Raw genomic sequence first — 12,028 nt, forward strand, 5'->3', positions numbered from 1 at the left:
GTCTGGTATGTACACATAGCAGTGTGTACAACCACAGCTGAGACTGCTGGATATGTCTGGCTTTGGGAGAGGACTCCTAGGGGTATGGCAACCTGCCAGCTGTGGATTTGTTCCATGTGGCCAGGTGAGTGGTGAGATACTACCAGACATTGTGGAAAACTGGTGCAGAAAACAGGATCCAAGGGTCAGTCCCAGGAAAAATGTTGTTGTACCATTTATGAGGAAAGAAGTCCAGCATACATACTGGAATCTCAAGATCCTCATTGAAACTCAACCAGCAGAGTGGGTAGTGAAGTGCAGAGTGGTAACCCTGGATGCAAAACTATCATGGAGCCCACATAGAAAGAATATATGTTACACAGAGAAACTACTCTTATGAGCACTAGAAGGGCCTGTGGTAAAAACTGGGGTCTAAACCCCGTGTGTATGTACTGGATATATACCACTGCAATAAGATATATGATAATTTATGGGGGCTACAGTATGATAGAATAAACCAGAACAGAAGGTGGCCACTAAGGAGCTTGGCACCATGCAGAGACTGACCTACTTAGCCATAACAGGCCAAATTAGCAGCACACCCACTGCTGGAATGGGGAACATGCTGGACATGTCCCCACTACACCTTTTGGTTATGATGGAGGCAGCTGTAGAGCCATACAGCTTAAAAACTTGAAATAACTGGATTCCTTTAGGACATCCAGAATCTCACACCAATGTAGTGACTGTGGTAAATATAGGAATGGTTAGGGAAATGCCAACTGACCACACAGTAACATCCAATCCCACCAACAAACCTTTCTGTGTAACAATTAGGAGGGAGCAGTGGAAGAACAAACCACAGTACCACTCAGGAGACAGTCTGGTTGACTGACGGTTTGAAAACAGATGAAGGTGCTGCGGTCAGAGTATATGGGGTACAGTCTAGGCTAGAGAGAGAGAGCAGTCTCTCTAGGCAAGCTGGACACAGTATTCCAGGTGAAATTATCAGCTAGCAGAGTGCATGTAAAGGAGAATTTACGGAGGCGATACAAGGATTGGAGCATCTACATTTATTCAGACTGCCAAGCAGCTCTCATATCTCTATCGGTCCCTGCAACAAGAACTAACATTGTTGCTGAATGCCATGAAGCCCTTGGAAGACTAGGGAAAAGCAACAGGATAAACCTACAGTGGGTCTCTGGTTACTCAGGAATTAGTGGCAATGAACAAGCCGATAGACTGGACAGCACAGGTGTGATGACTTCATTTACTGGACCAGAACCTGTCCTAACCATCACTAAAGCAATAGTAAAATCAAAACTACATAGATGGATCAGAAGGCAGCATGTAGAATATTAGACTATGATCCAAAAACTAAAGCATGGCAAGCTAATAATGCCAAAGCCAAGTTTCAAGAAAAGGTCTGCAATCCTGAACTTGAATAGAAAACAGGTTAAACCCATGGTGAGAGTCAGAACTGGCCATGGGAACTTTAAGACACGCCTGTATATGATGGGTATAGTGGAAGAAGCCCCTAAATGAGACTGTGTGGTGAGGATGATGAAACTGCACATCATCTAATCTTCCAGTGGAAAGTTCTGGAGGGCAAAAGACACAGAACTAGTAAAAGGTCTCCTACTGCTTCTTAAGGATACTAGTTTGTTTTACTAGAATCACAGGGAACAAAACTGCACAATGAACTCAGTTTCTGTGCAGACAACAGGGCAGTAAGACCACTTGTTTCTTCATTTTTAAATCGCCTATGGCAGTAATTACGCATCCTCCAACTGTTGCTGAACTAAAGTGCTTCACTAATTCCATGGTGTGTGTTTTACAGTTAAGTTTGTGCTCTATTGGACCCAAAAATTTAACACAGTCTACTCTATGTATTTTGTTAGACTATTTTTATAGTTTGTGGAGTTGTGAGAACTCTGGAGTCTTACCACAACTTAATGGAAATCTATTTGCCTTAAACTAGTCAGCTGCTGATATCAAATATTTCATTAGCTTCCCTTTCAGTAAGAAGACTAACACTTTTGATTCATATACTTGTATCATCTCCAAAAAACAAAGAGCTGCATATTTGGACAGTGCAATTGAAAGATCATTTATGTATATCAAAAACACAGAGGACCAAAAGTAGAATTTAGTAGCACACCTCGTTTGATTACTTCTAATTCTGAGTGCCTATTATACTGTGATTAACATGAAACTGATACACACTTTTGTAACTCCCTGGGATGCATCAATGGATGATGCCATACTAGCTATATGCCTCATTACACCAATGACTGGCAGGGTTGCTGCGAGTGATGAGCATCACAGCATTTCTAATCAGCTTGTCACATGGGCCCATTGGCAGGTAAGGCCAGGTGGCCACAGGTCCATTCTCACTTCTACAGGGACTTATTCTGTAGGCTACATGATGCTGTGTGGTGCAAGAGACCGGACTTGCAATGGAAAGGAAATTGGCATCTCCATCACAATAACGCTCCAGCGCATTCCTCACACTTGATTCAGACATTTTTTGGTCAAAAACCAGATTTGTGTGCTTCAACATGCTCCTTTCTTTCCTGATATAGCTCCCAGTGGCTTCTGGCTGTTCCCCAGACTCAAGAAGCCACTGAAAGGAACGCAATTTCAGATAAGAGAGGACGTTATAGCAGCAACAAAAGCTGAGCTGACCTCCATTCTGGAAGAGTTTTTTTCCGTATGCTCCCAAGAATGGGAGCACTGCTGGGAGAAGTGTGTGGAGTCCCAAGGGAACTACTTTGAGGATGATTAGGTGTCCAACATTCCAGGTAAGCCAGTTTTTTCCCCAGCCAAATATCAGATACTTTTCTAACAGACCTCGTAGCAATGTTCACTGACCTCTATTAAGTTCTACTTCAGCAGACTGTGATACTATTTAGACCAAGTGATTGATATCAGCCTCACCTACAAGTTGTGTTGATTCTGTTTGTTTTTCATTTGCAGTTATGTAAAATTCACAGCCTCAGTAATTCACAGCCTCAGTAATTCACAGCCTCAGTAATTCACAGCCTCAGTAACTGCTACGAACTATGCATAATTTATTCTGTGTTTCATTGTATTCAATAAAATGTTAATAAGTAACATTTATTATCTGAACTGGGGACCACAAAATTGGCAACAAAGGAGGTTCCAGTTCAACTGCAGCTTTAATGACACACAGATGGTCTGGGACATTTACCATAAGTAATACTGATAATACCTTCAGCTATAAGTATTAGTTTTTATTTTTATTTCCAACCAGTTTTGATGATGCAGTCCACAGTCTTCAGGCCCCTCTACAACTCAGTTGCAAATAAATGGTGGGCTGCATCCTGAAAACCAGTTGCAAATAAATTAATATTACTACATAAAGCTGAAGGTATTACCAATATCACCATAAATATGCAACTGCTGTCCCTGTACCCATCAGAAGGGGGGCATCCAGAAATTTACCTTAAGTGATTAGCACTACATTTCCAGGCAAGTAACATATAGTGCCCACAACAATAGTGGACTTCACTGTTACCCACCTACTTCCACATGTATTATCTAGTGCAGAAACATCCTCCTGTCTGAACCCTCAGAGTTACCTCTTTTGGACATTTACACTTTGTTAACAGGACATTTTTCTATTACAATGCATGCTTTATGGAGCCAAGATCTTCAAGGATTGAGTGGGAAGTGTAAATTTACATGTGCTTGTGATGTATCCTATGCAGAAGGTTTTATTAGGGAAATTGTAATTTGTTCCACGCTGGTAGTTATGTACACACACAGGCCTTACATCATTCAGGTCCATTGTTAGCATAAATGTTCCATACAGCTCATGTTTTTGAAATTTCCCAAGCCACCCAGTAAACATTTTCCACCTATTTGGAAATGTCTATGATGCCCCAGTGAGGACTTGCAAAATGCATTAGAACTTTCCTTCCAAACCTGATACACGAAGTCAGACTTAGAAGATGGGGGCTTGTATTGACTCATGTCTTGTTGATGCAAAAGAAAGTGAAGATTATACAGGTAAAAGCAGCATGTGCACAAATTGTAGTGATGAAATCAGGAAGTTAAATGGTTGCCTAAGTAGTCTTCAACTAACAATTAACATCCTATTGAGTGATAAGGAAAGACTTACATCTGAAATGTGTGAGCCATCATGAAATCGTGTACACTTTTGCATGAAAGCCAAACTGTTGCATATATGAATATGAAGAACCTAATGTCTAAAAAGTAGTGTGAACTGTTATCACTATTACAGTGTACATTTCCAGATGATAGTCAAACTCTTCCAAATAAGTGGACTGCAATTACTGCTGAAACAACTGTTACTGATAAAAATGAAAATGTGAAGTGTGATGGCAATGAAGTTCATAAACAACTTGACGGTGGGACAAATTAAACAACAGCAAGACAGAGTGACGACAGAATCAAGAATCCATCACAGAAAAGGTACAGTGTTCTTTTCTTGACAGACAGCTACAGAAGAAATTTGGTGAGTATTTTACAAGACAATAACAAAGACTTCCAAGCAACATAAATAGTAAAATTGTGAAAAATGTTACAGACATCAACCTGCAGGAAAAAATGAAAGTGAATAAGTGGTGTGCACAACTGGTGAAAATGATGTCACAAGAAATGAGACACAAAATTTCTTAGCAAGACTGGAAAAGTTCTTAGAAGCTAACAAATCTTGAAACACTATAGTTACAATACTATCTCACAGGCATGACCTGATATAAAATTTGTGTATCAACAAGGAGATACGACAAAGCTATGCTGATGACTTGGCTTTTGTCAGTTGGGGCCACAATATACAAATTACCACAGGCAGTAATGAAATCAATTACAATTTTTTGTCAAGTTATCTTACTGCAAGTAAGCTACTTGTAAATAAAGAGAAGACAGTGACAATGCAATTTATGCTTCACTATAATCAGAACATTTAGATCTCCATCAGCCCTTTGCTACACAAACAAACAAATCTTTGGATATAATTACTGACGAACACCTGTCATGGAAAGAACATGTAGACCATATATGCCAGAAATCAGTACAAATGTGTATCTACTGAAATGAGTCTCTGCCTTCCTGGACCATGACAGCTCGAGACAAATATACTTTGGAGTGATACATCCACATCTTCCGTATTGTATTGAGATATGGGGCCAGGCACCAGCGGTCTATACAGAAAGGCTCTTCAGACTATGAAAAAAGGAAATAAGAGTGGTAGCCAAGGTAAACAGGAGAGAGCCTTGTAGAGAAATCTTCAGAAAATATAAAATACTGACTATCTACTCTATGTAAATCCTATAGGAAATAAGGTATAAGGTGTGTGTGTGTGTGGGGGGGGGGGGGGGGGGGGGGGGTGAGGGGGGGGGGGGGGAGACAACCTGCAGACTGTAGTCCACATGCAATAGAAACAGCCTTTAATAACAGACTACCATCTGACTCAAGAGAGCTAATTTAAATACCTTAAAGAATAAACTTGAGCATTCATTAAGAGAAAAAAGCTGTTATCCAGTAGAAGATTTTAAGTTTTAATATCCCTTTCTAAAACAGTGTATACAACATAAGGCTTTTTTTGCTACAACAACAACAACAACAAAAATGATAATTTCTGATCTTCACACACTATATCAATGAATGCATTTATATTTCAAGTTGTTATGTGTCTATGTAAAACCATGTATATAGTTTGAGTTTGTTTTGAAACAAAGAAAAATTAATTCCTGACCTTCAAGATTTATATCCATGTGTGCACTAAACGTATTTTAACTATTGCCCAATTGTCCTGACTTTCACTTTACATCAATGTCAGGGTTACTAGTACCAATAGTCTCTTATCAAGAAACACACAGCAGAACTATGTCAGAGTCCGAACGGTGCCCAGCTTGTGTGTTTCTGCAATAGAGATCAACAATATTACAGAAAGTGATCATGCAATAGTTCCACAAAAAATACTGTTATGCATAGAAATCAGGAATGTATCTAGTAGATTCTTATTCTGCAAAAAATACTGTTGTACACAGAAATCAGGAATGTACCTACTACATTCTTATTTTACACAGGTGTGTTCATCAAACATATTTTTGCTCTGCCTTTGAACAGTGCAGGGTCTGATGGGCACCCTGAAATTCTATTGATATCCCAGTCTAAGGTTTCTGTGAAGTATGAACAAGTGATGAAGACAATGACATTTATTGTGATCACCGCTCATTTCGCAGAAAATTTTTTTGGACTTTATTTGTATTCGGATTTTGGTTTTTCTGTTCAGCATACTGTTAATACTTTCCAACTTACAGTGCCATGTGAAGATATTGACACTTTAGATTTCCAATCTGTGCGATTATTTGAGCCTGGTCCAGGGAGATCCTTGAATTCTGCAGTGCCACATTTTTCAAAATGTAAACCAAATTCTGTTGGCCTTTCAGGGTGAAGTGAAAGTGGAAGTAGATTGGTTTGAACAACATTAAGTACTTTCATCTATTCTTTTTAGTCAACAGGCCTCTCTCTCAATAGTCACACAGAAGTCCGCACCTGTGTGGTGACATTAAACTTACTGTCAGTGCCCAAACATAAATGGATTCATATTCCTTACCATAGCCAGATGAATGCTTTTCCAAACTGGCTGGCAGTTCTTTTTAAACACTGATCCTGCAAGGGCTCATTTTCAGCTTTCATTGGCCGAGGAGACAAATAAAATCTCAGTATTACACACCTTTTGGCCTTTTCCAGTATAACGGGTTGCCATTTGGGGTTGCGTGTGCATCTGCTACCTTCCGAAAGTTTTTAGAACAGTAGATAACAGATATTCCCAAATGCATCAGCTATCTTGATGACATCCTAGTTTAGATTGTACAAACAAGGAACACTGACACAATCTTCACTGGGTTTTTGCAGTTCTGTCGGCAGTTTTTCCAAAGGTTCTTTATTTTGACCTGCCACTTACCTAGCACATGCACTCAGTAAAAGGGGACTGCAGACCTCATAGGAATATGTTGAGATGATCAAAAATATGCTGGTTCCCAAATATGTGAAGGGTCTCCAGCTGTTTCTCAGCTATTATGCCCAGTTTATTCCTCTGGCAGCTTCCATTGCCTATCCTTTCAATCGGCTGCACTGCAAGTGTGTTATTTTTCAGTGGTCCAAGGCTTGTCAACAAGAATTCCAAATTTTCAAAACTTGCCTAAGTCAGCCCCTTATTTAAATATGCACCAGCCTCAGTTGGCATTGGTTTCAGCAATGGATACCTCTCCTTACTGCATCAGGGCAGCACTTTCCAATAGGTTCTGAAAAGCCTGTAGTGTTCATTTCAAAACCTTAACTCTAGCTCAAGAACACTAGCCATATTTTCCTTTACAGAAATAAGTTTCATTTACATACTGATCACAAACTTTTGCTGTCTTTATTTGGACCCAAGAGTAAACTGCCGGAATGGATGGCTTGTGGTCTTCATCGAAGCGCTTTGTACTTATCCAGCTACCAGTACTCTGTAGATTACCACCCTTGCCATCAACATTCTAACGCAGATGCTCTCTTCAGAGTCCTTATGGTTCAATACTTGGAATTTGACAGACAGGAAACTGTATGTTTTAGATTGACTCCCATATTGGCAGTCTTTGAAGGATTTCTCAATAAATTGTAGAGATGTCGCAGCAGCATACCTGAAGAATCCCGTGTAGCATGGTATTTTCCAGCATGTTCAAGCAGGACAGCCTAAGCACTGCCGGGCCTCTAATGTTTTTTCACATGAAGCCACCAGCTCCAGATTTCCTGAGGTATCCTGCTACTGGTGGAGGATGACTGTCAGATAGATGGGTTCATAATTCTCCAGCACTACATGCTGCAGCTCCTTCATCGCTCTGCAGGAGGACCTCCCATATGAAACAATTAGTTCGCCATTATGTGTACTGGCCACGAAAGTATGACAACATAACATAGATGGTGTGCATTTGGGTGACCTGTAAGGCACACCAACCAACATCTCTTCATTCATATTCCCCTCAGCTGGTATCCTCTTGACAATGGCATGTGGATTTTACCACACCTTTCTCACATCTCTTACATCCATCCATGACTCATTTTTGTTAATCATTTCTCCCACTTCCCCTATGTTGTCACATTGTAGCATTCAATGATGACAATGATGATCACTACTACCAACAGAACTGTCAAGCAAAAATTTTATATTGGACCTTAGTCACAGATAATGGCCCAAAGTTTATGGCAGCTGCCTTCCAGCAATTCTGCACCTGTAATGGCATCGAACCTGTCACTCCTACTACATTTCACCAGCCTCCAGTGACCTGATGCTATGTTTTGTCCACACTTTTAAGACCCAAATGTCAAAGGATAGGAAGACAGCCACATCCAATCTAGCTCTTAACGCTTTCCAAGCTTCTCACAGTGTGACACACATCCATCCATCGCTGAAGTCTGGAGAAGTGTCTGCAAAAGCATTCACATCTGATGCTGCTCAACCTTTAATACCGCTGCCTGCTTGAGTTGAAGAAGCAATGCTATTTTGCGTGGACACCTCAATCTGGATGCGTAATTTTGGGTGGACCCATGTTGGATTCGGGAGTTAATTTTGGAGTAACAAGGCTGCCAACTGGTTTTGGTGGCCACTTTGTGGGTGTTACTCCACAAGTGTTGGAATCAGCTTTGGTTGTAGCATTTCTGTCAGATGTGTCCACCATTCAACGTGCTACCTCAGCAGTGGCTGGCTCCATGCCATGATCTCCATCTCACCAGGCATGATGGGCATTTGGTGCTGCTGCTGCTGGTAGTCCTTGTGGACTTCGACGTGGTTCTCCAGTGGTCAAACCATCTGTGCTTCCAGCACCTCAGTCTGACCAGCCAGCTCCAGCTTCTTGACCACCTCTCCCAGCCAGAGCATCAATGTCCAGAAGGTGCCAGCTGGGACCACATCTGGCACCGACAAATTGCCACCATGCCATCCTCTAATGGATCCACCAGGTCATTTTCAAGTGAAGAGGGATCTGGTAATGCTGCAGGAAGTATTAACAGATAAATCCACACTACTGATATGCCTTGTTACACCTACGTCCAGTAGGGTCACTGTGAGCTGCAAGCAGCAAAGCATCTCCAGCCAGCAGCTTAAGTGGGTTTGTCAGCCAGTCAACGTAAAGCAAAGTGACTGCAGGCCAATTTTAATTTTTTTTTTTGACAGATAAAAGTGACAGAATCAGTAGCTCTTATGAACCATGCATCATTTATTCTGTGTTTACATGTATTCAATAAAGTGTAAATAAATTTCTTTCTCTAAATTGGGGAATACAAAACATTCTTCTTTCTATATTGCAAATTAGGTAAATGACACAAACCTGCTTTCTACTATTCCATATTATTTTAACTTTTGCATGAGGCTATCATGATTCACACATTCAAAAGCCTTAGCAATATCACAAAATATCCCAACTGACAATGATTTCAAATTCTAGTACATCATCTGTCAAGGCAAATATAGATTGTTCATTTGACAATCCATTTTGAAAACCAAATAGTTTCCAGTTCGCCATTTTTTCTGTATTAAGTGTTTATAAATTCTATTGTATATTATCTGTAAACAACAATGAATATTTGAAACTTCACAATGCATTCTATAAACAAAAACTTTTATTGTTAGTAACACACAGTAATAGGCACATTAACTTTGGCAAACAACATACAGTTGAAATTAACAGAAGCATTGTGAAAGGGAAGGGAGGAAGAATGGAATTTAATGTCCTGCTGAAAACTAGGCCTTAGAGATGGAGCAAAAGTTCAGGTGGAACAATAATTGGAAGTACTTACCTTAAAATTTATAGAAAGCATGAAAATTTGTGTAATCTCATGGAGATTTCAATCCTACTCTATCTTAATCCAAGTCACTGCCACCGATGCACATTTCAGGCTTAACATTGCTGCACTGTTCATGCTACACTTGATATATGGTGCTAAGCAACTAATCACATTCTGACCTTCAATAGGATGCTGGCATAGTTCAGCAATGATGCAACAAATGTGAAAACGTTTTATGAAGACAATGTACAAAATATGTTGTTATATTAACAAAACACTTTCCAAGGTCAGTTAACAGTTCTTTGTCCAACTTCCCTGTTTTCTATTATTCCAGCATCTGTCTGTCTGTGTGTTCGAGAAATAACGGGTAAAAGTATTCCTAATAAAATGATCATCTAATGTTACTTGTGAGATGATTGAGGAATGTGTTGTCCAGGCAATCAACAAAGCTAGTCAAAATTGGTTTGAAGAGGCTATTTATTATGAAGTGGCATTAAATTATAACATAGGTAATTTTACTGGTTTATCCGATTCAACACGTATAACCCAAATTCACATAAAATGAATATTTTCACAATATAATTCTGATGTTATTTTGTATTTAATGACTTGTATTCCTCAACTGTTCCTAGTATTATGGTTTCTGCTTTAATATTATCTTCTTTACATTTTTTAAGTTGTTGAGTGCGTTTAATTCTTTCACGCAGTTTTGTACACATTTTACTGGTTTCCACTACTTTATGGATATTCTTTTCTTTCATTCTTTCTGCTGATTGTGGATTTGTTTGCAGATCTTTCCTAGACAGTGAGCCACCATTTAGTGCACTAATAGTTATTTGCAATGGACCTGTATTATGGAAGACAGATTCTACTCCTGTAGAGTTATGAATACATGATGATCCTGAAGTGCTAGGAAGGCAACTGTCACACCCAACTGTTTCATTATCACCACCTTTCCCATTTCCATGTGCCACTTCCGTTGAATTGTTTTCTGGAATTTTAGATTCCAAAACTGTGTAATCACCAGATACAAGCACTGCATTGTGACCAAGTCTCTCATATACTGTAAGTTTACTTTTACAGTTTAAATCTGTTCCGCTTTTCTTACATGATGTTAGGACCACTTTAGATCCAGGTGCACATACCAAGAAAAGAGGATCTAATTCTTGATGCTTCTGGGTCACAGTCATACCATCTAAAATATTGTGTTTTCTATTACCAAATTCAGTTGAACCAATTCCTGCGGACTTGTCACTAATTTCAGATACATTTTCTCTTTCAGCATCACACTGCATTATCAATGACCGAATTGAACGAGCTCGATGTTCGAGCTCCACAAGCTCCAACGAATCCCCACCAGGGGCATCCGAGTCAACTTCCACAACATTTAAGGCATCCTTGTCAATTGTTGAGACATCATCTGACATATCGTGTTTTTTGCCACTGACTGATGCTACACTATGTGATGGTGAAGGCGTAGCCGGAGTATCCTTTGAAGTATACTGAGGATTTGGAATTTCTGTAAAAAAGGAAGAACACTAGAGTTAAAATTATTTCTTTACAAAAATATTCACAAAGAACAGATATTTCAACCCAATTTTTGTACAAACAACACTGATATAGAAAATACAAAATTGATACTAACTGTCCTCAGTGGTAGGGTAGGGTGCAGACAAAAGAGGGAGGGGGTGGAGTTATAAATTTATGCCTGTCAATGCAACTGCAATTTCCAAAAGCATGAGCTTTATTTCGTTCAAGGTATCTCAATATCTCACGTCAACAACAGGGTGCTGAAGGCATTTAGCCTACCAGTGGAAAAATGAATATGGTAGTGATATCAGAGGCATGAAGAACCATTTGGCAGTCATTTCGCACCAACACTAGGCAAAAAAACACCTAAACTCTTTTACTGCAGGGAACTACGCATACCATCCATATTTTTAAGAACCCGTGTGTAAGAATAAGGAATCAACTGACATGAGAGACCAATCAGTGACAAGTATGAGTTGAAATGTTGAAATTGGTTGAATCTTAGTATCTTTGAGATTGAAACAGTTTGTTTAAACGGCAAATGGCTCTGAGCACTATGGGACTTAACATCTGAGGCCATCAGTCTCCTAGAACTTAGAACTACTTAAACCTAACCAACCTAAGGACATCACACACATCCATGCCCGAGGCAGGGTTCGTACCCGTGACTGTAGCTGTCGCGCGGTTCTGGATGGACTTAAGT

General features: G+C 39.7%; 1 protein-coding gene across 1 annotated transcript in view; it reads right to left on the reverse strand.

Moving 5' to 3' along the window:
• Positions 1-10,254: 10,254 nt before the first annotated feature.
• Positions 10,255-12,028, reverse strand: part of LOC124556617 (caspase activity and apoptosis inhibitor 1-like) — a 211,202-nt gene continuing 209,428 nt past the window's right edge. The window contains exon 8 of the mRNA XM_047130584.1: positions 10,255-11,314. Within this exon, the coding sequence (XP_046986540.1) occupies positions 10,386-11,314 (929 nt within the window). The 3' untranslated portion in view covers positions 10,255-10,385. The remainder of the gene's footprint in view (positions 11,315-12,028) is intronic.

The sequence above is a fragment of the Schistocerca americana genome, chromosome X (assembly GCF_021461395.2).
Source record: "Schistocerca americana isolate TAMUIC-IGC-003095 chromosome X, iqSchAmer2.1, whole genome shotgun sequence".
NCBI classification, from domain to species: domain Eukaryota; kingdom Metazoa; phylum Arthropoda; class Insecta; order Orthoptera; family Acrididae; genus Schistocerca; species Schistocerca americana.